Source organism: Ursus americanus, chromosome 19, assembly GCF_024610735.1.
Source record: "Ursus americanus isolate L20-20 chromosome 19, mUrsAme1.1.p, whole genome shotgun sequence".
NCBI lineage: Eukaryota > Metazoa > Chordata > Mammalia > Carnivora > Ursidae > Ursus > Ursus americanus.
The window spans coordinates 37,366,782-37,393,426 of record NC_142145.1 but is presented as its reverse complement, the minus strand read 5'-3'; the positions used below and the strand labels follow the sequence as shown (position 1 = coordinate 37,393,426).

Sequence of the window (26,645 nt, the reverse complement as noted above, 5' to 3'; positions counted from 1 at the left end):
CTTCCTTCCTCTGTCAGTGTTTTCTCAGTCTTCCTAGCGGGATCTAAATTTTCTGCCCGTTTCTTCTGGATTAGTGTTTCTAAGGGCTCTGCTTTAAAGCCTCCTTCTTTTTTGGTAAATTCCTCTTTCGTGTTCTTATCCACATCCATGTTTTTAACTGTACTTTCTTTGGTGACAATTCCTCCTTTTCTTTGAGTCCTCCCTTGCTGTTGAGCTTCTCGCCCTAAGTCTTGGTGATTGATTAGACATCCTTATTTGGACGCCTTTTAAGATAGCCTTATATCAGCACATCCAAAACAAAACCCACCACTTCTTTATCCAGAATGCTGCTCTTCCTTGTACCTTTTCCTGCCACCAAATTATCCAAGCTTTATGCCTGAGACTCATCACTTACACCTTTATCTCATTCGCCACCCACTGCACGTGCACTCAGCCCCATTACTTGGTTCCTATACGTGTCTTGAAGAGCGCCTTTCTCTTTACTTCCATTGCTTGAATAAACTTAAGACTTTTCATCATTTACTCCTTGGCCTTCCCTTGATGATTCTTGACAGGAATCCCTGTCCCTAGTCTTGCCTGTGTCCAAGGCATCCCCTCCACTATATGCACAGTGATCTATCCGAGCCATCTGGTTAGAATTGTTATTGGCATCTCAACCTTAACTGGTTTAAAACCAAACCTCCTCTTCCCATTGTTGTCTTCATTTTAGTAAATAGAAATTTCGTGATTGTAATTGCCAGAGTCAAAAAAAAAAAAAGTCTTTGGTGTCATCCTGGCCTGATCTCTTGATCTCTTTCTCTCTGTCATGCCACACATCCAGTCCATCATCAAGTTCTGTTGGTTCAGCCCTTAGAAGAAAATCAGAACCCAGGCATTTCCCACCATTTCTGCTGCTGTCACCAGAGTCCGAGCTACTGTCATCTGTTTCCTGGTTCATCACTGTAACTACATGCTTGTGTCCTCGTAAGGCTTCATCACCTAAAACTCTGCTGCCCTGTACAGTAGCTGCTAGCCTCCAGTGGCTGCTGAACAATAGAAACAGGATTGATCTGAATTGAGATGTTTAAAAACATACACCAGATATTGAAGAATTAATACACAAAAACAATGAAAAATAGCTTAATATTTCATACTGATTATATATTGAAGCAGTAACATTTTGGATAGGTTGGATTAAATAAAAGGTGCTATTAGAATTTCACATTGTTTCTTTTCAGTGTTTCAGTGTGATGACTAAAATATTGAAATCACATATGTGGCTGACATTTACGTTACTGTTAGATGGCACCACTCTAAAGCCTTTTTCACACACAGCAGTCAGAGCTCTCCTTGTGAAATGTCAGAACTTCCCATTTTAAGGCCAGAATCCCCCGAAGGCTTTCCAGGTCACCTGGGGGAGAAGCCAGGCTGCACAAGGGGTCTACGGCCCAGCATGTTTCTGTTCCCTCGGCTCCTGTGCCTCGCCTGTCCAGTGTGCCTCCCGGTCTTCAGGTCTCCTGGCCGCGCCCCCTAAGGGTCTGTTTCTGGAGTGGCATCCCTTCACTTCGCACACTCTTTCCCAGATGACTTCAAGGCTGCTTTCTCATTTCTTTCAGGCGCCTACAGGAACATCCCTTCTCAGTAGTGAGCAATCGAGAGAGAGGCCCATCCTGACCACCCCGTCTAAACCAGCAGCCTGCTCGCTTGCGCACACTCAGTGTGGGGTGGCTTCCCTTTCAATGGCTCCCCATTGTCTGTAGAATGAAATCCACATTGCTTGGTATATCTAGGTGTCCCATTATTGTTGGGCTATTTTCAAACTCTCCGACACATCTCTCACTGTTCCACTTTGCAGCCCACATGTCATGCATTCTGAATCACTTACAGGAAACCTAAAATAAAAAAAGTGATAAAGAATGTATTACAGGTTTAAAGGATTATATTAAATATAGATATATGCGTGTACAGAATTAAAATTCATTACCTTCAAACACTGGATAGGGTTTCAAGTGTTTGGCATTTCAGCCCTTTGAATTCCACGGACATCCATCCCAGAGAATGGATGTTACTATAACCAATACCAAAGTCAAGTGATCGACTCCCCAATAAGGAATTTACATCTTCGCGAAAGGATCTCGACACGAAGGAATTTCCCCTTACTCATACTTACTTCCCTCTGTAACAACTAAAGTGTTCAGAGTTTTTTTTTTTTTCCTCCTAATTAAAAAGGAAGCATAATTTATCAATAGCTTAGTTAGATACTTCATTATAAGAGAGTTAAGGGAGTTTTTAGAACGAACATTTCTAGCATGGGTAATCTGAAAAACAAGAATTTATAGCTAAGCAATAAATAAATAAATAAACCTTTCAGAAATGTTTATTGTTCCAGCTCATTAAAATGTTATGTCTTTGGACAGTATTTCTTAAAGGCCATAAAATTAATAGTGTATTTTAAAAGTTTTATTGGCACGTATTTCCTAAGTCCAATTTAGCCCTAGTGTTTAATTGTGCTGTCTCATACAGCCTGGAAGTCTGGCAGTTAATATTATTTTTTCTGTTTTAAAAGAAAAACATTTTCCTTCAGGGCTAGCTTCCATATTTTTGAATGTGTTTATTTCACACTGCCTTGCATTTCATGTGCTGAAATCCTGGGACTCTGTCAGAGCTAATCTGGATCTGGTATTTTTTTGTGTCTTAAAATTATGCTGAAATTTCAATTAATAACCAATCGTGCTCTTGGCCTGGGAGAATACATGACATGAAAATCCTACGTATCAGCTACCGAAGTTAAATTTTAAATCTTTCATTACACAAAGCAAGGGCAGCAATAACCATTTACGGAGTACCTGCAGTATACTAGGCGTTGCATGAACTATGGAAGATTTTAAGGCACCATGAATGTCCTCAAATATAGAAGAATTCTAACTTGTTCTTTGTGCCGTCTATAAATGCACTTCATAGCAAACGAATTTCTTTACCTCTTCAGGGAACTTGCCTTCCACCTACTAGTCCTATTTAAAATCTACACAATAAGAATACCTCTTCCCTTTTAGTCTTCCTCAGTGAAGTTGCTTTTTCTCAAGGCTCCCAAACCATGGACAGACATTCAGAGTCAACATTCGCAGAAAATTTCAGACTTCTTAGAGGCATATCTTTTAGATGGACTGTCTTCCTTTCATCCTGTTGTCTTTGCTAGACCTCTTTCATAGCCCTGCTTGAAGACTTCTACTCAAGCCCAGCTGCCTTTTTCGTCCACATTTCCCAGAATCATCCGAAGCATGTTTGGTGTCTGCCAAAATATTCTTGCAACGTCTTTGTGTCCTTTACTCTAAAGGAGTCCTAAAGCCCTCCACCCGGTCCTGAATATCTCAGATTTGCCTTTCCTCTCCTTTATGGAAGTATTCCGTTACCTGCTTGTGATGTCATTCTATCTACGCATTCCTCTCCATTCCATCCTTTTCAAAGATCATAAAGTTATCTTTTTAAACACACATTTTTGTGGACTTTTCCCAGGCTTCAACCTTTTTAATGGTAGTTTCCCATTACCTAGAAGAGTGCTTCTGTCCTTTCCCCTATATGCAGTGGTAAATCAAGGGGCAAATTTGGCCTGGAGGTGACTAGCCGGGGGCGCCATGCTGATTCAAGCCCTGCCCCAAGCCTCAGGATTACCTTAACGGTACATTCACTGGGCCATCTTCACAGAGAGGATAAAGCCCAAACTCCCTCAATTCAGAGTCTTAGTTAGGATCCTCCCAGACCCCTTCCCTCCAAAAGTGGAGCCTGGAACAAGAACTCGAGTACAGTTAGTTTGGAAGAAGCCAGGGATCAGATGATGTGAAGACAAGAAGAGGATAAACCCTCCGAATGACTGGGTCTCCATTCTACTGAGGACCTTCTGGGAAAATGTGTAGAAAGAGTCCCACAGTTGTTCCCCAGGACAACAGGGAAGCAAGACCTTTCAGCACAGACCCTCGTCTCCTATGGATTGGGAGCTGCTCTCAGGGCCAGACTGCATCTGCAGCAGAGAAAGTTCTAGAGGTTTGTAAGTGTGGGCAGGCCAAGTGCATTTAGCTGTTGCCCAATTGTGCTGTGATCGTGCAGGCTAGCTGCAGAATCACCGACGTGCAGTCTGCTCTGCCCAGTCTGCTCTGCCCTGCACCACTCAGACCTTGTCGTGCTTCATATTCCGTGCCCTGTATCACTTGCTCTTTAAGGAGTGGGCGGTCATGATATTTTGGAGAGGGAAAATAAAACCAAAGAAGAAGACTTATGACCAGAGGGTTAGTGGCCCAGCTGCAGACTCTGCTAGTCTTGAGCTGGTCTTAAGGCTGTGATTGAAGTTCATCATTGCCCTTCTCTGTCACCCACTTCTGAATATCCTCACACTCAGCCAGGAATTCTGCTAGTTTGCCTCATGAAGTGGCCTAGACTGCCATCCCTGAAGAGTGTGAGCCTTTGGCTCCCTTGCCCTTTCTGGCTGTCATTGCTGTAATCTGTGTTCACTGTTAACCACCAGACACAGAAGCACCCAGAGAGGTCCCAGTGAATCTCCCTACATCCTTCTCTCTGTCTCTGCCCTCCAGCAGCAGTCCTCCTTCCTCATACCCGCTGGGGCTTATTATCCCACCTGTCCAGTAAGCCCTGTCTTTGCCTGCTGCCCCGCCAGCATGAGAGACACACGGTAACCAGGCAGAGCTCTGGCTACAGCGGAGCCCTTACCGGGTCCGATAGTGCGATGGTTAGCACCTGGGGATGCTTTTGCCTCAAAGGGACATTGGTAATGTTTGAAGACATTTACAATTGTCACGTTTGGGAGAGAGGTTGCTACGGGTATCTAGGGGGTAAATGCCAGGGATGCCGTTCAGAGCCTACAACGTACAGGACAGCTGCCGCAATGAAGAAGTATCTGAACTTAAATGACCATAGTGCCAAGGCTGAGAAACCTTGCCCTGGTAGAAATGACTCTCCCCCCGGGGACATGGACTTTTAATCTCACATGGTCTAGAACTGTGGGGACAGAAAGTATACAGTCTGCCAGTGGTTTCCTGAGAGAGAGAGAGAGAGAGAGAGAGAGTACAAAGATTCACTCACTCCACCCCTTGGTTCCCAAGCCCATGTATTCTTTTAGGGACGCAAGACCAAATGACATCCATTGGTTCCGTGGACGTACTGCATTCCAGAGGATGTAGAGTCGTAGAATTGTCCAGTCAGAAGATAGGAAGGCTAGGGCGTTTACCCATTCGGATCTTGGGGCTGGGGTAGGACACTGAGGCATGGTGATAGAACTGCGTTCCAGGTGTGTGGGTGGCAGAGATCTGCAGGGACCAGAAGCTTCTGCTGTGTGTAGAATATATTCACTATAGGGGCAGGGACTTTTTCTTTAGTGCCACTGTATACACGTGCCAAGTACATGGGTTCATATGAGTGGCTTAATAAGTGTCTCAAATAAAGGTGAAATAGCTCTGGGTGAGTAAGCAGTGATGCAATGAATGAATGAAGTCTTGCCTGAAATTTTCCACATGTATTGAATATTGCAGCGTGGTTATCCACATCTTCTTAGATGAAGAAACTTAGAATGTGAAATCTATGGCTTCCCTCCGGAGGTCATGATGGCAGCATTCAGCATACCTCGTGTTTACTCACGGCATGTCTTCTGAATTGGATCTAGCATTCTCCAGTGTAGAAGAGTTGGTATAATACTGACTTGTGGATTCAGTGTTCTCCTTTGTTCCTGAATGATGGTTCATGAAGGCGTTGAGTGAAATTTCGAAAGAGGAGTATTTCAGTGGTGAAGATGGAGTGTGGAAAAGGCCACAAACGAACAGGAACATGTGGATGAGAGCTCTCTGGGCATGTTTTCCGGTAGCAGCAACAATTAGAGATTAGGACGCATGAAGTGTGTATATGAGAGTAAGAGGAAATCTTTGAAAATGTAATTGTAGGTGCAGTCTGCCAGGCCTTTGACCAGCAGGTGAAAGCACCTCGCAGCTTTGTACACGGTGCAGTTCCCGATGGTCCGTGATGTCCGGCCCCTACAGTAAAGCCCCTGAGCGCTGCAGTGCACTACACGCTCTCTAAAACCATTCTGTCCAGATCCCATCTTGCAGGACCCGACTTCCCCTCTGGCATCAAGTTCTTCCTAACCACTCATGTCCACCTAGATAGCATCCCCCAGCTTTTATTTTTTTGCACTTCTTAATTCCCATTCACCCAGTGCCTGACACTGTTTTTCTTCCAGCCAGTCAAGGACGAGGCCAATTCTTTTGTCTTCTATGTCAGTAAGAAGACGACATGCGCATAGGAGGTGCAGTAAATACTTGGAAAGTTAAAAGCATCTGGTTTGGTGCTGCTGATCTGAATCCCTGCCACATGCAAGTTTTTAAAAATAGTATGTTTGAGGCGAAACGTTGGTAGCTTATAGTTGCACATACTGTGCGCCTTATTATTTACCTGGTTTTTGTGTGCATCCAAATGAGAAGATGAGGTGGTGTGTACGGCAGTGTGGGGTATTCGTTTTAATGTTTTAGAACATTTTCCTGTCCAAACCTCAGCCAGAGAAGGAACCCAAGTGATCAGACTGGATTTCTTTAGCTTTCACAAATTTTACAAAATTTAATTTATAAAAGTTAATCGAAAGGTGTCAACATGGTGATTTTTAACGTGGTGCCATTTAAGGCATAGTAGAACAATAAAGATATCCAGATGCTTTGATGCAATCCCATGCATTCGTTTTACTCACCACCAGTAATGGAAATGCCTATAAAGACTTCCTTTAGCTTGATGTATTTTTGTCACTATAGTGGTCACTGTAAAGTGCACTTTTCTACTGGGAGAGTCCCCTTCTGCTAGGTTCCTCTTCTTCCTTTCTCCTACCCCACACTTTCTCTCTCACGCACACACCCTGTTTTCACTTCTTTCCTGTGTACTTTTGCTTTGAATTATTCTTGTTTTTGTCGGCTTATTTCCTAGATGGGAAGCGATGGAATTTTACGCCTCAGTTCTTCAGCACTAAATAATGAATTCTTCGCCTATGCTGCTCAAGGATGGAAACAGCGACTGGCAGAAGGTACATTTCTCTTTTCCATTATTCTTTGGCATATCTGAGTACACACACTGTACTGAGCTTTGCACCTTTCTCTGATTTCTGAGTCTTTTTCTCCCCCTGAAGTATACTTTAATTTAGTAAAAACTCCCACTCTGTTCCAAACGACTTCACTAATTCTTTATTATACTTGGCATTTTTGAGGTCCATATTTTTGAAGGAAACATGGTATCTGGGACATGATAAAATATTTGATGTAGCTAGAGTTCCTTTGGAATATGGTGATTTCAATCGCTTGCTTGAGGCCTGTGTATTCTCTTAATGTCCTAGAGCCTAAAGAATCTTCTTTTAATACTTTCATCCCCTAAAGCCACCATTTCACCTTATTCTTCCTTTAGTCACCAAGCTTCTTGAAAGACTAAAAGTAACCAATGGTACTACATTTTACTGTCTCACCCGCTCAGATTGTTATGGTAGGGTGCAACCCCACAACTGAAATAATGCCTCCTGGAGAATAGTAATGGCTTTCTAATGGCAAAGCCCAGTTTCCTCCTCTTCGTCCTTACATTTTATGTTCTTTCTGCAATATTTCATTTTTTTTCCCCATCCAATTTGAAACCATGTACCTTAGCCATTCACAATATATTTTAAATTGCTTCCTGTGGCCGCATTGCCGAGAGCCATTCCTCAGCTTCCGTCCGGAGCTTCTATTCTTCCATCTGATGATACGTGGTGATGTCTCCACCATCTCTGGTCCTTTCTCGTGCAGCTGTGCAGCTCACTAAGCAGCCTCTTTCACCACCTTGGTGTAGCCCCTATGCCAAATCTTCCACATCTGGCTCTGACGACTCTTTCCTAATCCTATGTTCTGTTCCAAATGCCTCCTGGATCTCCTGAGCTGATACCAAGCACCTGAAAACCATAATGTCAGTATTAACCTCACTATCTTCCCTTCCCTTTTTTTTTTTAAGATTTTATTTATTTATTTGACAGAGAGACAGCCAGCGAGAGAGGGAACACAAGCAGGGGGAGCGGGAGAGGAAGAAGCAGGCTCCTAGTGGAGCAGGGAGCCTGATGCGTGGCTCGATCCCAGGACCCTGGGATCAGGCCCTGAGCCGAAGGCAGACGCTTGATGACTGAGCCACCCAGGCGCCCCTATCTTCCCTTCCCTTAACCTTAATCTCTGCTGTCCCTTCTGCCCCCTCTCTATTAACGTCACCACTGTCCACAGGGCTCCTCACTTTGAAACTTGATGATCTCTCCTTTCCTCTTCCTTCTCCTGATCTGGTCACGAACTGTCACTTGTGCTGTGAATCTGAATGCCCTTGAACGTTCCCACAGCTGCTCTCCTGACTATACTCTGTTTCTCACCTGTGCCATCCAGCAGCCTCCTGGCTGGAGTCCTCCCGTGTCTACACCCGGTGTCTAAGCCAGTTTTGGGCCATATTCCTCCCTGAGTGAATGCCATCAGGACCTCCCTCTTCTCTTGTAGGAAAAATTTAGAACTCTCTTTAAACCATGTATTTGCTAATTGGCCTCAGCCTACCTTTCCCGTTTCATTTCATCCTACTCCTACGTTCTCACAATTGGCCACTCAAAAGAACATACATATACATATTCATATCTCTGTGCCTTGTGAGTTAATTACTTTATAAAAGCTTGGTCATCCTTCAAAAACTAACTCAAGTACCATTTCCTGTGTGTGGTCGTCCCCAATCCATTCAGGCAGAATTAAGTGCCTTTTCTTCTGTACTTTCACTACCTTTATTCTTACAGCCCATACAGGGCTTTCAGCATTATATTATAATCCGTTGTGTGCCTTTTCTCCCACCAGACTGATTTCATTAAGGCCACTGAATATACACCATTTTATTCACGGCCCCTCGTATACAGTCTATTTGCTGAGGGTTTTAAAGCTCACCTACGACTAAATGACTATTTGAGCAGTGTTCATAAAGAGAGAAGCTGTAGAAATATTGTCAGTACTCAACCTTTTCCTTTTCAACATCCATAAAAGTTTACTCAAATTAATTACATTTTCTTTATTAACGGCAAAAATAGGACCGCTTTTACTCAACATGTAAGCATTTGCTTTCTAGGAGAGTTTACTCCGGAAATGCAGTTGCGAATAAGGCAAGAAATTGAGAAGGAAAAGAAAACAGAACCTTGGAAAGAAAAATTCTTTGAAAGGTTTTATGGAGAAAAGTAAGTACTAGAGCATTTTTTTCTCATTTCTCTCAGAAGGAAATGAAAATGTAATTCTCTGCTTCACATAGCACACTCATATGCTGTAAAACTTAATAAACCTGCGATAAAAGGCAATAGTCCCTCAGTGTAAGAAATTGCAGGTAAAATTATAGCGGCATATCAGCACTTAAATTTTTAAAAAATGCATTTTCAAGGGTTTATAACTTGTCCATGAAAATTCATTTTGGACTGAAAGTAGCACATGAAATCCTATAGAAGTCAATTATGGCTTTCTTAACTAGATTTTAGTAAAAATCTCCTGTTTTTAATCCAGGTATATTCATTAGTGAATACTTTAGAGCTAAGCAGTTTTAGACATCCTTAATTCCCACATTTTAATGAAAACGTTGATTGTGCATATATACTTGTTTAGTCCTTGTTTGGGGGAGAGCCTGAGGTATCACTGTTCACTCTATCCATCTTCCTCTTGGAGTGTAACCAGTTTTTAATGTATTATTTTTCTTCATGTGTGTTTCTTTTTAAAATAACACCGGCCACACGTAAGTGTGATAGCTACTAAATTCAAGTGAAAGTAGTTTTGCCTTTGCCTTGCATTTGGAAGGGGCATGTTGTCCTTGAGCAGAATGAGAGTCTCAGAGACCATCAGATGCCTAAGGAAGAAAGAAGGATTCCAGAGCCGACAACTGACAGTGACTTTAGATCAATTTTTCCTGGAACTCCTATGTACATAGTTAACGCCTGGAAGTTGTTTTGTGTAAATGACACTGAGCTGGTTGCAGGTAATAACATCTGTACCATTGGATTTCATGTCATCAAATTCCCCCCTGTACATAGGGAAGACAATGTCAGGAGTCTCATAGGAGTGCCCTTCTCGAAAAGGGATCACGTGATTAACAGCCCGCTTACCCAGAGTAGGCTAGCGTTTGGTGGCATGTCCTAAATAGCAGTACTCTCAAGTAGGAAGGCTCGTTTTCAGTTGCTCCCAGGACCGTGGGTGCATATACATCTTTAAGCAAAACTAACAGATAATTCATGTGTTTTCTCAAAAATTAAAAATGCAGCAGGCTCCTCATATGCCTTCAGGTATTGTCACCGGCAGTATTACTCAAGCCTGGCTGCATCAGAATCTCCCTGGAGCTTTGAAAAATAGATACAGATTTCCAGGACCCATGCCAGACATACTGATTGGGAATGTCCAGGAGGTGAGCCGAGAAATATGTACTTTTAGATGCTCTCCAGGTCATGCTGATGCCCAGCAGGATTAAGAACCCTGGAGACTGACATTGCGGACCACTCGTAGGTTTCCCCCACCTTGTGTCTGACAAAGGGAATGTCAGGAGCGCCACTTCCAGTGCCGGAAAAGCACAGCTGAGCTAGTCACCTCCAATGTACTGATGCGTAGTTGTTCTTGAGGGTTGGGCCCTTTTTTTTTTTTAATTCAGCAAAATTGATCCGAGATCTAGGATCTGCCCTCAGAGAACCTGTATCCTTGGGGGCTTTCCCTCTGATTGAGCATACTTGGCTCTGATCTGTGTCTAAGAGCTTTGCAAGCATAAGATAAAGATATATTGCTACTTTCTGACTAACCCACCCAACAGTCTTGTAGGGTGGGCATCCCTTACTACTTTTACATTAAAAAAGGGTTTAGCAAACTGAGTAACAGTGAAACTAATTTTTCCAGGTTTATAGGGTGTGGTTAAGTGATTTGCTCAGTGCCCTAATGCCACAATCCCTTCTCAGAAAAATTCACACATATATAATTTTTTTACATAAAATTTGAGGGCTTCCAGACTCCCATGCATATCAAGTTAAAGGCCCCTGCCCGGGAGGGTAACAGCTACAATACTGTGAGTAAGCATGACTCCCTCTTACCATCCCTGAGCTCTGAATACAAACACTTATTTTATTTGACTCTTGTCTTGCCGTGGTTAATCCATAGAGTTTCTGTCCCCTTACGTCACTGGACTTCTTGCTTGTCTTTTTCCATCTTCAATTATATATTGGATGACAGCTGTATTTTGAACATTTCATTGAGTGCCTTTCTAATTTTGTTACTTCTAGATTACTGAAACTACCCCAGTGGGTGAAGGATTGTTTTTCCTAGCAGATAATTTTCAGTTGACATGTGCCTTTTCACTGTTCTAAGTTTTCCCAAGAATGTTGCCATCCAAATTCCCCCATTGTTAAGATTTGCCTGCTTTTGTTTTCAGTTGTTTGAGCTCTTCAGTATGGTTCTGACTGACTTACTCTGCTTATAACATAGTACTGTTCTGTATTTGCTTTAATTACTTAGAGATCACCCATATGTATGCTAACTCAGAATTCTAAGAGTTGGTCTGTTCGTTTGCAGTCTAGACTTCTGGACTTAACTGTTTTCCTTTGTGTTGTTATGTGCTGTGCTGTGAAAACCAACCTTCTATTCCTTATGCTATCTTAAATCCATTTTTTTCATGAAAATAATAAAATGCTGACACAGGCATATTTTATACAGTGTTGTTGTCCATATATATGTATATATTATATACATAGACACGTATATATATAATACATAAAATTTTATATATTGCATACATTTGTGATATTTAATAATATATTTAATATGAATTAGTAAATTTGTTGTATCCTTATTAACCAACTAGCAGAAACTTGGCTGCCCAGGGGATAGTTCCTATATATTCTACACCTAATCTGGTATCAGTGGTGTGTCTGCTTGGCCCAGCCAAGGGACCATGTTTCTAGTCGTTTATTCTGCTTTAAGTTTATCTGTAATGTAGTTGCTCTGTTCCTCTCAGGGTGGGATGGTTATAAATTGGAGCTTCGTTTGAACCTGTCTTAGGGAAGGTTGAAAGAAAAGAGGCTGATTACGAAGGCAGTATCTTCTACTATCTTCTTTTTAGAGCCTTCTGAATGTTAGTAAAGAAGGCAATGAATACACCCCAAAAATGTATTCAATTTTATTTCCCTTTCATTTTGAGAATTTAAGTAGAAGGTTGAAGGTTTCACTGGATATTTTCCTGCATCGATACTTTTAGCTGTATTTCTTTACTCCAACATGTTCGAGAACATGTCTCTCTTTGTAACTGTCTTTGTGACTGTCTGTCCTCTAATTTAACTTCTTTTAGAATAGCTTCGTTCTCTACTACGTGATGCTGACATTGACGTTAGTATGACAGGGAAGAGTGGTTTACAATATCTTTGTAATTCTGACGAACTTTTCCTCACGACATGCATATTAGGTTGGATTATTTCTCGATCTTCTTTGCTATCTTTCATGGAATAGCCTTACAGTAAGAGATCACATGAAATAATTTTAAGGTCTTGCCTCATACATATGGAATCTCGTAGAATCAACTTTGTTGACCCCAAATACGTTTGTTATTCTTTAGTGAAATTTCCATATTGTCTTAGGTTAGACACTTAGAGACTAAAATAAGCTTAGTAGCACCTCTTACATTGGTTTAAGAGAACTTAATCCTTGGAAGTCATTTAAGTTTTAAGATTTTACAACATACCCATGTTCCACTAATCTTACTTGCTTATATTGCATCCTTTGAAGACTGCGCAATTTTCTATGATAAAGATATATTGCTACTTTCTGACCAAAAAATTTTAGATCTTATCCATTCTTTTGCTTTTCTGCCCATATTTTCTAATCTTTTGTAGTATGTAATTTTTAAATTCCTTTTACATAACATTTGGCAAAGTTCATACGTCCTTGCTTACAGAATAAACTATACCAAATAAATAAATAATTAAAAATAAATAAATACGTATAAAAATCTGTACCTTTCTTAACCAGAAGTAGAATTTATTTTAGTTATGATTATAAAAGCAGTAGAAGAACTAAGTCATTGTAAACTAGTTTATATAAATTAAGCATGTTACTTAGTGATTATAAAATTAATTTGATGCATTTACTTCTGTTGAATATATATACACACACATATATATACATATATATGTATACACACACACACACACACATATATATATATATATATATATATATATTCAAGTTGTACCTTTCATCTTTTGTGGTTGAACAATAATTTAATATTTCTAATTTCTGTTCAGGTTGGGCATGTCAAGAGAGGAATCAATAAAGCTCACTTCTGGACCAAACAATGATGGAGCTGAAAGTAGTTCGTGTGGAACTTCTGGCCTTTCAGGTCTTTCTGCACAGACTCCCTTGGAAGAGCAACAGCCAAAAAGCATGAAAAGTCCAACTTCTCCAGAGCCTGATTTCTGTGCTACGCTTTGTCCTATGGTAGATGTAGGTAAAGATGTAATGGCAGAATCAGAATCAGAAGATATCCTGATCCCTGAAGAATCTGTGATTCAGGAGGAAATTGCAGAAGAGGTAGAGACTAGTATTTGTGAGTGTCAGGATGAAAATCATAAGACAATACCTGAATTTTCTGAGGAGTCTGAAAGTCCAGCCAACTCTCATGAAGAACCCCGGGTAGCCCCTCCTGAAGATAACTTGGAGTCCTGTGTGATGATGAATGATGTTTTAGAAACCTTGCCTCATAATGAAGTGAAGGTGGGAGAGAAATCCGAATCTCCCCAGGAAGAAATGTCGGTTGTTATCGATCAGCTCGAAGTCTGTGACTCTCTCGTTCCTTCCACTTCATCTGTGACTCATGTCAGTGACACAGAACATAAGGAGCCAGGAGCTGCACTAGAGACCAATACTCCAACACTAACAACAGGGCCGTCTTCTTCAGAAGGCCGGTTCCCCGGTGACGGGATTGCTGTAGAAATGGAGCTGCAGAGTGATCCTGACGAACAGCTGTCGGAAAATGCCTGCATCTCCGAAACTTCCTTCTCTTCCGGGAGCCCGGAGGGAGCCTGCACCAGCCTGACATCCCCAGGAGGGGAAACCCAATCCACCTCAGAGGAATCATGTACTCCTGCCTCCCTTGAGACAACATTTTGTTCTGAGGTGTCCAGCACTGAAAATGCAGACAAATATAATCAAAGGAATCCCCCTGATGAAAACCTTCATGCATCTCTGATGTCAGAAATATCTCCAGTATCCACCTCACCTGAAATATCAGAGGCATCTCTGATGTCCAGTTTACCTTTAACATCTGAAGCATCCCCAGTGTCAAATTTACCTTTAACATCAGAAACATCACCCATGTCTGATTTACCTTTGACATCAGAAACGTCTTCAGTGTCTTCCATGCTTCTCACGTCTGAGACCACTTTTATATCCAGTTTGCCACTTCCTTCAGAAACATCTCCAATTTCTAATTCTTCCATGAATGAAAGAATGGTGCATCAGCAAAGAAAGTCCCCTTCCCTATCCGAAGAACCACTCTCCCCACAGAAAGATGAAGGCTCTGCCCCTGCCAAGCCCCTGGGAGAGAGCCTTCTCTCTCAACAGAAGACTCTATCAAATAATCCTGAACCCATCAAAATGGGTTCCTCCATTGTTCCTGAAGCATTTCCATCTGAAGACTTGCACAGTAAGACTCTGAATCTGCAGCCTTGTAAATCACATGTGGAAACTGAGAAGCCCTATCCCACTTCAATTCCAGAACTTCCTTCTATAGAAATGATAAAAGTAAAAAATCATAATGTCCTGCAAAGAACAGAAAAGAAAGGGGCGTCTTCACCATTGGAGTTATCTGTCTTTTCTGAAGAGACAGAGAACAAGGGAAATGAGCTTCCATCAGCTAAATTACAGGACAAGCAATATGTCTCATCAGTGGATAAGGCTTCATTTTCAGATGGCTCTAGAAATAAAACACACAAGCAAGGGAGCTCACAGAATCGGTTGGAGACCTCGCATTCTTCCAAGTTGTCAGAGCCCTCCAAGTCACCGGATGGGATAAGAAATGAAAGTAGAGAATCTGAGCTATCAAAGAGGAAAACTGCAGAGCAGCACAGTTTTGGAATCTGTAAGGAAAAGAGGGCTAGGATAGAAGATGATCAGTCAACCCGGAACTTAGCGTCCAGCAGCCCACCTGAGAAAGAGCAGCCTCCAAGAGAGGAGCCCAGAGTTCCACCTCTCAAGGTATGGAATAATACTGCTAACAATAAAGACAATTCCATAGATAGGCTTTTCCTGTATAGATCCTTAATTTTCAGAATTAAAGGTTTTCTTCAAACCTCCAGATTTTATGTAGCAGTTCATCATCTAATACTCTGAGCACTAGTCTAATATTAAATGATCCTTTTTAAGGATCGCTGAGCTCAAATGATAATTTTAGATACACGTATATATTTAGACCTCAGCATTTAAGGAAAAAGAAATGGGGAGGGAGAACAGGGCCTGGAGGAGCCTGTAGGCCAGGAGATAGAGGGTCTTTGGTATAGGGCAAAGACCTACATGCACTTGGGGAAAGTCGAAAGGTAATTTAACCTCCTATCAAAGTTAGTAGGACTAGGGAAAGTAGTCAAAAGTCAGAGGCATACACGAAGGAGGAGAAGGTACAGAATATCGGTTCATTTATTTTCCAGCAAATATTCATCACCGCCATTCCCTAGCAGAAAGGACCTGGCTTATGGAAGAGCCTCATTAAATATTTCTTGAGTAAATTGATGAAATTGCTTTGCACACCCTGAGGGAGAATGCTGTAGATATACAGATATACAAATCTTTTCTTTTTTAAAAATTTTTGAGATACTAAAGAGGTCTTTAACCTCACAAATAATAAAGCCTGTAGTGAAACATTACCATTTATATATTCTCTTTTGATCCCAGGTAGGTTTTACCTCTCAGAAAACAAACCTTTTATATAAATGGGCTCTGCCTAAGTAAACTGAAAATTAAGGTTAAGTCAAAAGAAACACTATTTAATAAAAAAAAAATCCTACCGAATATAATCTATATTTATTTGGTGTTTTCATCTCAGTCCATTTATATTGTCCTACAGTAAAGTGGATTATTCCACCATAGGTTTGGTCTAGAATTATAAATGTATTCAAGCTGTGTTTCTCTTAATCTCTTTCTCTTTATTTTGCTCTGCTCTGACATCTGTTTTATATATGTGTCTCATGATATCCATAAGGCTGACTTTTAAGAGTGTAGCTGTAGTTATTCTACTTAATAAAGTAACCCCTATTAAATAAGATTCTAAAGATGTGAAAGATGAACATTAAGCTCCAATTAAAGCCCCACTATGCATTTTAATTTCTGAAGCAGTGGAAAGAAAAATATAAGCACGCTTTTCATAGGAAGTATTTTTGAACATAGCGGTCTGATTTTTGTCAAAAGCTTGTTTTCCATGTAGTATAGACTTTACAGTAGATGGATAACATAAGTGTATTTGGTGTTTGTTTGGCCTTGAGCTCTTGTTTAGTACATCTAGGTTTAATTTTTTAAATGTTTTTAATTCTTTTTTTTTAACTAAAGAAAATATTTAAAAGGAAAAATTGAATCTCCTCTCTAAATTCATTTTTTCTTTGAAGTCTGTGGATTAGAAGAGAGACATCACAGGTTTAACATGAGAAATGAGATAGCTCAGAAAGGTCATTTCATCTACCAAAGTTCCAAAGCGTAATTCCAGATTGATACGATCCTAGAGTATGTGTCAGGGGTCTCTCGTGTAAATATACATATGTTTAGAAGGGAGATATGTTTTCTAGGAAAAGCTTTTTCTGGAGGGAAGAAAACAAGGGAAGCATAGTACCTGACAAGAGCCCTGAATGGGGAACCCATAAACTGTCTCTCTCACTCCCTAGTTACATGACCCCAGGGCAGCCTGTTTTCTCACTGCAGGCTCAGTTTTTTCAACTGTAAAATGAGGGGCTTTAACTAGATCCCTTCCAGCTCTCCAAATCTACGACCTGAAGAATGTTTTCAGTGACTAGAGCACCACAGGCTTTGCTATGGGATGTTGGTTGTTGAGTCTTGTGCCTCATGAATTTGGTGATGACTGTGTCTCTTAATTAGCATGAGTTAGGTGGACATTGGGTTGGGATATTTATGAAACTCAGCAGATCGTAGATTACCAATATCCGAAGAAACTGCCCAACCCGTAGTTGCTGTCAGAGGCAGAAAGCCAGAGTTGCCCTTACTTTCATGAAAAGATAATGATACCAAATCCCTCTGGAAAGCAGAGCACTCTCACAAATGTAGTCTCATTCCATCTTCATAATAGCCCTGTGAAGGAAAGAGACCAGAAATAACTAGTCTCATTTGACAAGTGAGTTTACAAACTCTTAGTGTGTGATGATTATACAGGTATGAGCCAGCGTGCCAGGTGGTATGGGAGGTACAGAAGAACCACAGAGTCTCTGGCTCACGGAGGTCACTGGAGAAAGCAAAGTTACACGATGATTTGCTAAGATTACAGAATTTCTTTGAGTGAAGGCAGGTTGAGAATTCTGGTGTTCTGACCTCTTGGCTAGGGCTTTTTTCTTTGTGGCAAATGAAGAGATAAACTCATATAGAAGGAAGGTCCCAGTTTCCCATGCCAGGAAGATAATTTAAAAGCGAACTGTCTGTAAGTCTTTTTTAGCTAACCTCATTTTAAGAAGCATGGATTTTGTTTCCATTTATATGAGGCATTAAGAAGATGTTTCATTTCCATACCCAGTGAAGTCACCGGTCTGATGAAAAACAGAGATTAAAAATCTGAATTTCACATTCATGCCACACTTATTATCACTTTATACCCTAAAGGCCCATTTGGGGATTGAAGTGTCATTCATGCCACATTATGAGATGATGCAGCCCGTCTTCTCTCTTGCATTATCACGTTCCGCCTGCCTCCTCTGTGATCATGTACCAAGCACTTTCTCTTTCTGTTCCCCTTCCTGTAGATCCAGCTTTCCAAAATTGGGCCACCTTTCATTATCAAGAGCCAGCCAGTCTCCAAACCAGAGTCTCGCGTGTCCCCTAGCACATCGGTTGGCGGCGGGAGGAACACAGGAGCCAGGACCCTTGCCGACATCAAGGCCCGGGCCCAGCAAGCGAGGGCCCAGCGAGAGGCGGCCGCAGCAGCTGCTGTAGCCGCCGCAGCGAGCATCGTCTCAGGAGCCATGGGGAGCCCAGGAGAGGGTGGAAAGGCGAGAACCCTGGCACATATCAAAGAGCAGACGAAGGCGAAGCTCTTCGCAAAGCATCAAGCCCGAGCCCACCTCTTCCAGAACACTAAAGAATCCCGGCTGCCTCCGCTCGGCTCAAAGGAAGGCCCTCCAAGCTTAGAAGTCTCTTCTACCCCTGAAACAAAAATTGAAGGGTCAACCGGTGTGATTATTGTCAATCCAAACTGCAGATCTCCTAGCAACAAGTCTGCGCATCTCCGGGAGACCACCACTGTATTACAGCAGTCTCTTAACCCAGCTAAACTTCCAGAAACTGCCACGGACTTATCTGTGCATAGTTCTGACGAAAATATACCCGTGTCACATTTATCTGAGAAAATTGTTTCATCTACCTCTTCTGAAAATAGCAGTGTGCCCATGCTTTTTAATAAAAATTCTGTCCCTGTGTCTGTTTGCAGCACTGCTATGTCGGGAGCAATTAAAGAACATCCCTTTGTGAGTTCTGTTGATAAATCCTCTGTTCTAATGTCTGTTGACAGTGCAAACACTACAATTTCTGCTTGTAATATAAGCATGTTAAAAACCATCCAGGGAACTGACACTCCGTGCATAGCCATTATACCAAAATGTATGGAAAGTGCTCCTGTCCCCGTCCCAGCAGAGGGCTGCAGTGTCTCGAGCCCCATGGACGACAAGCAGTTGCTACTGTCCAACAGCAGTGCCAGTAACCTAGTCTCCAGTCAGTACACCTCTGTGCCAACTCCCTCCATTGGAAACAACTTGCCAAACCATCTCTCCACTAGCTCTGTCTTGATTTCCCCGACAGGGATTAACAGCAGATTTCCTTCTGAGAAGATAGCCATGCCCGGGAGTGAAGAACAGGCCCCCGGACCCCTGGGTACCACTGTGAGAGCGGCGCTCAGCTGCAGGGAGTCAGCTGCGGTCACAGACGCTCTGGCTGCGAGACCACCTGTCGCCATGTTTACGGGAAGCATGCTGACCATCAACTCTTATGAGAGTCCTCCCAAGTTAAGCGCGGAAAGCTCGGACAAAAATTCAGGGCCTCGAAACAGGGCAGACAGTTCTGGGAAACCTCAGCCACCTGCGGGGGGCTTTGCACCAGCAGCCATAAACAGATCGATTCCGTGTAAAGTCATCGTGGACCACAGTGCCACGCTGACCTCCACGCTGTCTCTGACCGTCTCCATCGAAAGTGCAGAAGGCAGCTTGGACGTCCAGAGCCGGTCAGGGAGGACAGAAGCCTCCGGCCAGCCCCTGGCATGTCCCCAGGTGTCTGTCATCAGCAGGCCGGAGCTGGTGGCCGGCGAAGGCGCGGAGCACGGCCCGAGTTTCATCAGCGCTTCGGCAGCGAAGCAGGAGTGTACAGCGATGCAGGCCGCCTGCTCGGGTCTCCGAGAAGCACCCCTCGCGGTGCCGGACAAAGTGAACGAAGTGCCCGCTGCTAGTAACAGCTTTGCCGAGCCGGCCCGGGGCCCGAGCACTTTCAAAAGCGAAGCCGACACGACCTGTGGCGGTCAGTACAACCCAGGCAACCGGATTTGCTGGAACGACGAGGGGATGCGGAGCACAGGACAGCCTCTGGTTGGTCACCCTGCTGCGGGCAAACAGAAAGAGTATCTGGAGCAGAGCTGTCCGAAGGCCATCAAAACGGAACACGCCAGCTACTCCCACCTGTCCGAACTTCACCCCAGGAATCTCCTAGCGAACGTCCCTCTCCCCGTGAAGGCTGAGCCTCACGAAGCGGACAAGGGCTTTAGAATGGACACCGAGGACTTCCCCAGCCCTGAGCTGCCGCCTCCGGCCGCGGAGGTCGCGGCGAGCGTGCAGCAGACGCAGAACGCGAAGGCCCCCCCCACCGGTCCCATGGAGGAGGCGATGTCCTTGGCCGCAGACCCCCTGAAGAGAGTTCCCAGCGCGGGGGGCTCCGGCTGCCGGCTGTCGTCCGTGGAGGCCAACAACCCACTGGTGACGCAGTTACTGCAGGGCAACCTGCCTTTGGAGAAGGTGTTGCCCCAGCCCAGGCTGGGGGCCAAGCTCGAAATCAACAGGCTCCCTCTGCCCCTTCAAACTACCTCAGCGGGGAAAGTGGCGCCGGAGAGGAGCGTCGTCGAAATGCCATCCAGCTCTCCGAACCCGGACGGCAAGGGCTACCTGGCAGGGACCCTTGCGCCACTACCAATGAGAAAGCGAGAAAACCACCCCAAAAAGAGGGTCGCCAGGACTGTGGGGGAGCACACGCAAGTTAAGTGCGAGCCAGGGAAGTTGCTGGTGGAGCCAGATGTGAAAGGGGTGCCTTGCGTGATCAGCTCGGGCATGACTCAGCTAGGAGGCCCCAGCCAGCCGTTTAAGCAGGAGTGGCTGAGCAAGCACCCCATGCAGAGCAGGATCGTTCACAGCCCCGAGGTCAAACAGCAGAAGCGGCTGCCCCCCTCCTGCAGCTTCCAGCAGAGCCTCTTCCACGTGGACAAGAATGGCAGCTTCCACGCTGATGCTGGTACCTCACACAGACAGCAGTTTTACCAAATGCCTGTGGCTGCCAGGGGGCCCGTGCCCAGTGCAGCTCTGCTACAGGCCTCGGCCAAGACCCCCGTGGGCTGTAATGCGTTCGCCTTCAACAGGCACCTCGAACAGAAGGGATTGGGAGAGGTTGGCCTTTCTTCCGCGCCTCACCAGCTAAGGTTAGCCAACATGCTATCCCCTAACATGCCCATTAAAGAAGGTGATGAGGTGGGAGGGGCCGCACACGCAATGCCAAACAAAGCACTCGTGCACCCCCCGCCCCCTCCGCCCCCGCCGCCCCCTCCGCCCTTGGCCTTGCCCCCGCCTCCCCCGCCACCACCTCCGCTACCTCCACCTCTTCCTAACGCAGAAGTCCCATCCGATCAAAAGCAACCACCAGTTACCATGGAAACCACTAAGAGACTTAGTTGGCCACAGTCCACGGGCATATGTAGCAATATAAAATCGGAACCTCTTTCTTTTGAGGAAGGTTTAAGCAGCAGCTGTGAACTGGGCATGAAACAAATTTCCTATGACCAGAATGAAATGAAAGAACAGTTAAAAGCATTCGCGCTAAAAAATGCAGATTTCTCTTCCTATTTGCTTTCTGAGCCACAAAAGCCTTTTACCCAATTAGCTGCTCAGAAAATGCAGGTGCAGCAACAACAGCAGCTCTGTGGAAATTATCCAACAATACACTTTGGTAGCACGAGCTTCAAAAGGGCAGCATCTGCAATTGAAAAGTCCATTGGGATTTTGGGAAGTGGCTCCAATCCTGCCACAGGCCTGCCTGGTCAGAACGCTCAGATGGCCGTTCAGAACTTTGCCGACAGCAGCAACGCGGATGGATTGGAACTGAAATGCTCTTGCCGGCTGAAAGCCATGATCGTGTGCAAAGGCTGTGGGGCCTTCTGCCATGACGACTGCATAGGTCCCTCCAAACTCTGTGTAGCTTGCCTGGTTGTGCGGTAAGAGCTGAGGAAAGATGCAGTATCCCTTTTCAACACGGAAAAGCCAAACGGCGTCAGCAGCAACAAATTGAATAACTCAGTGGTTTATATCGTGATAATTTATTTTACTTTGGAACAGAGTATCTTTTCTCTCTGGGATTCTTTACTTGCGTTTCCCAGAAAGGGGAGACCGCATCCTACCCGAGTGGCTCAGCGGCATGCCTTTTGCATATTAAGTTGCCATTCCCAGCTTTGGAAAATTTCTGTCCAAGTGTACACAGATCACTACCCCATTCGTTTTGTTTTTTGTTTTTTTTTTAATCTAGGTGTAGATAAGAAAAGGACATTTTTAATTACTTAACGCTAACCAGAAATGCAGATGTAGAAAGCTAATGGTAAAGGTGATTTAAGGTGGTGGTTGGTTATTCATTCTTCTGTAGATTAACCATTACAACAAGGGTTTTCACAGTTGACTCTTCTGGACCTTTCTTTACCATAGTGATTAAATCATACTTGGAAAGGGGAATCTGATTTAAATGTATGATTCCTTGTATTTGCTCATATCACGAAAGATACATTAAAGGAGGTATGCCATTAATGAACTCCACTGTCCTTATTCTCTTCCCTCCCCTTTTACTCTTTTCAGAGACTGGCAGAATATCTGGATCTGCCTTGGACATTGTACACACATTGTAGTAAAATGTGTCTTATACCTGAAATTACAGTGTGGGCCTCAAGCCCAGTAATCTGGTTTGAGCCCTTTGACGCCTGATACTGTAAGGTCAGTTGACCAACAGAGGCCCAGAGGCCCATAGGATTTCAGAGCATTATGTGTAGCTTTTAAGAGCAAGTATGAAAAAAAAAATGCCCTAAAGTTTAAAAAGTCAGCAAGTAAAATGCTGTGTATGCAAACACATAGAAGTGGGTTGATAATGTAAATATTGGTCCATTCTATTCTCTCTAATACAACTACTAGATATTGAAATTGGGGGGAAAATAATTGTACTGTTTATGGATGACATCCGTACATTCTGGCTTCTGACTCTGCAGAGGTTGGCCACCTCTCTTTCAAAGCATCATTGATGATAAAAGGAACTACAGAAGGCTGACGTGTTGATCTGTTTCTGATCGGTTTTTCTCTCGTGATTCGCAATCTATATAATTAATTCTTTTTGACTCCAAAATAGCCCTTATTTTAAAACTCATTCTAGGTATTGCATGTTTTGTTTCTCCCCCCCCCCCCTCAGGTGAATTCAGTACATTCTTCATATTTGGGGGAGTGGAACTGCTTTTGAAAATGGGATACTGCATCTTACAAATAGCGTCAGTGTTTATCCAGTGAAGTCTGAGTGTTGAGTATTTGGGCTGCATTCCACATACTTTGGCCACCTTCATGCCAGAGAACAGCTGTAGGTTAGGAGGCTCTGTTCCCTAAAGCAAGTTCAAAAATACATGCACACTTTGGGAAGATGAAAGACAACAAAAACCACGCCCATTTAACTTCGGAGTACAGAGCACAAAATGTGGAGTGCCATTAACCCATTGATTGATTGTGGCTGTAGAATTTAAAAAAGGAGCAAAACATGGGGGGGGGGTGCGGAAATCATCTGTGTCCAGGGTAAGAATGACAGACATTCTCACATCAATGTAAACTTTTGACATTCCCTTAAAACGTGTCTTAAAAATTAACTGGAATGAGCAGAGGTTACATTCCTGGAGAAAAAAAAAAAAAACTTGTGATTTTTTTTTATAATAACCACGGTGTGTTTTTTTTTCTCCATATTTATTGTGATGTTGCCAAATTTTATTAGGTGATACAGATGCCACTTTTATTAATACATTGCTAATAGTGAAAGATCCTTAGAAAGAAAAGCAGAGAAGGGTCTACCTCCGTGGCTGACATTCGGTGCTTCAGTAAGGTCACTTCTGTTTTTCACATTGAAATTAACAAAGTTTGTGACTGAGAAAGTTCGAAGCGCCCTTCACCAGCCCCTCCCAAGGAATGCGGAGGAAGTTCCAGCTCACCCTCCGCCAGGCTGTGTTGGGGAGGCATCCTCTCTCTGGTCTGCTTATACTGTCTTGGTTCAGAAGAGCGTGCTCTAGTCTCAGAGGGGAACCCCTAAAAGGTAGACACTTGCATGCCAACTCCTTCCAAATCCACTTGCCGCTCTACCAGTGTCAGGTACTGTCCACACCAGCAGATTCAAAATTACTACGTGAGTAACTGGCACGGGGTGTTGGAGAAACGCTGGTCTACAAAGCTTTGTCCTCCGCATATGAGGTACGGTTGCAGTGGTACTGAGCTCATTATCAGTTCCCTCGTTGCGGAATACCGCCTGCAAGGTACTTACTGGGAATAACAAAAAAAGTGTCCTTCCGTATATTTTGATTTTTCACAAAATAGGTGACTTTTCACATAATTTTGGAGAACCAATTGTTGATCGTGCATGGATTCTGTCACCCAGGTCCAAAGAGGATAATTTTTCTGTGCCCTTTCTTTCTCTCTCTCTCTTTTTTTTTTTTTTTTTTTGCCCCAGTTCAAATTCCTGGTGTTTGCATGTGGTTTATATTAGTGAAAAATTAATATCTTTGGGCTAAAAAATAATGGAAAGAAAAATTCAGAAGTAAAATATGGGTCAGATGTTTTACAAGTGTCCCCTTAATATATATATATCTATACAAAAGCCACTATGTTTGGATTAGGTAAGTAGGTTCTTAGTTTCCTGATTTCCACAGGTGTCTGCCTATGTGCAAATGTAGTATGTTATTTACTACATGGTTATGGTGGTGTAATGTGCAAATGTTAATGTGTGCATTATCCTGATTATTGGACACTATGATATCCCTATCAGGACTAGAACTTGCACATGTAACATGTAATTTTTTTTTTTTTTTTAATCACAAAGGATGTATTTCCCTAAGTAGCACTTTTGGAGCAGGGGAAGGAAGAAAACTGCTGTTCCCATCCCCCTCCTCTATGATATGCATATATGCCTGAAGTGTGTAAAGACATTTAGGTAGTTAATGGGCATGTTAATAAGAACGTTTTGATGCAAATTCATTTTCAAAATGAAAATAGTTTTCCTTCCCCAAAGTGAGAATAGCAGAAATGTTGGTGAACTGAGCACCATGGTTATATATAAGATTTCTCTGCTAAGGTCTGGTTTGAAGAAGAAACTTGAAAACCTATGAGGTTGAGCCTGGTTGCTATAAAGACTTGATGGTGGTCTGTGTTTCTGGGATGAGCTCTATAGCAGGTGTAGGTGACTTCTAGACGTTGGATGTTCCTAGTTGTTCAGAATAAACCTACAAAACCCAGCCAGCTGGGGCAAATGGTGCCTCATAGCGCAGCCAAGCGTAGGAATACGTGGTGTCGCAGCCCCATTTTAAACACTCGCACCATTTCATGAGAGGAAGTTGCTGTGGCCTTGGGTTCCCAGGTCGTCCTCGGTCTGGTGAGGTTCCAGGTCACAGAAGCTGAAGCCAAGCTTAGGGTTGCATCGTCTCTCTGGTGTGGAGGCCAGCACCGCACTAGCCGCCTGGTGGGAATGAGCCCGCTGAGCACGCAGAGCCCAGAGTCACTGTCTTTCTGTGTTTCTAGAGAACAATGTGAAGAGTCCTAGAAAAGGAACTCGTCAGACTGTCAGGGGCCTATGTAGCCAAAATGTCACTGAATATAAAAATCTTGTCTTCAGTCCTCATGCTTTGTCACTGTAAAGCGAACAAAAAGCATTTTTACTATAATTTAAAGGAGCTGCTTTTTTATAGCACATACTATTTCGCTTTGTACTATATTTGATAGTTGCAGAATAATTTAGACTGTAGAAAAACTTCGTCGTATTTGTACTGTTCATGAATGTTTCAAAGAAAGTGCTTTACTTGGTTGCCATAATTTTCTTGTACTGCTGTATTTTTCCCCCTGCTTCCTGGAAACGTAATCTGATTCATATTTTCAGTACAGTTTTTTTTTTTTTTTAATGTGTGTGTGTATTTTTGGGGGGGGGGGTCAGTATTCTGAATGTTTACATCTGTTTGACATTAGCCATTTAATGCCTTTTTAAAAATAAAAAAGGCGGTATTACTCCTACAGTGTAACAGCAAAATGTGAAATCAACCCAAACATAACATGCATGACAAACACAGATTGGGGGTGAAGGCCCTGAACATACAGACATTTTATATCAGCAGACAGAAAAGTAAAACCCTCCTTCAGTCCTCTACCAAAGAATATATTATTCCCACAGGAAAAACTCAGAAAAGGTGTGTAAAATCCTCAGAAGGGGGAGCAGTTGATTCAGAAAGACTGCTACAATTTAATACTGTTATGCTTGCTTTGATACCTGACTAAATGTGACTGAGTGCAAGGAGCATTTAAACAATTTTTAGACAGTGTTTTGTTTAGAATTCAGGGATCATGCATTCTTTAATGGTGCTGTTTGTTTTTTATTTCTTTTCTACAAAGAAAAAAAGTGTTGCCTACAAAAGTGACTGCTCACAATACCATAAGTTAAATGAAATGAAATGTTTGTCTCTTCATGTTTCTCTGTTTTTCCCTTTCTCAAAGTAACAATTTGGGTTTCAATATTAAAATATTCTGGAGAAAATAAAGAAATTAAACATTAAATAATTGTCATTTTTAATTTTTTATGAAATAAGGTAGTTACATAAAATGTGTTAATAAATACATTGACAATTTTACTCTAAAAATTATAGGGAGAAAAAACCATATACAGTTAAATTATCTACCCTTTCTGGTTTGGTGAATTGCCAACACACAGTTATAACTACTGTTAAAACTGTCAAAACAGAAAGGTCTTCGAAATTAACAGTATCTACTGTGCTTATCATTTAAAAAATATATTTGGAACTTGCTTTCATAAAGATCTTGTTAATTCTTTATACCAAAAGATATTCGGGTCAAATTGTTAACTACCATATATAAT

The 26,645-nt window shown here is 42.8% G+C and overlaps 1 protein-coding gene across 1 annotated transcript in view; it reads left to right on the top strand.

Moving 5' to 3' along the window:
- Nucleotides 1–23,700, top strand: part of ASXL3 (ASXL transcriptional regulator 3) — a 108,794-nt gene extending 85,094 nt beyond the window's left edge. The window contains exons 7-10 of the mRNA XM_045772855.2: nt 6,949–7,045; nt 9,121–9,226; nt 13,304–15,254; nt 18,008–23,700. Of these exons, the coding sequence (XP_045628811.2) occupies nt 6,949–7,045; nt 9,121–9,226; nt 13,304–15,254; nt 18,008–21,724 (5,871 nt within the window). The 3' untranslated portion in view covers nt 21,725–23,700. The remainder of the gene's footprint in view (nt 1–6,948; nt 7,046–9,120; nt 9,227–13,303; nt 15,255–18,007) is intronic.
- Nucleotides 23,701–26,645: the final 2,945 nt, after the last annotated feature.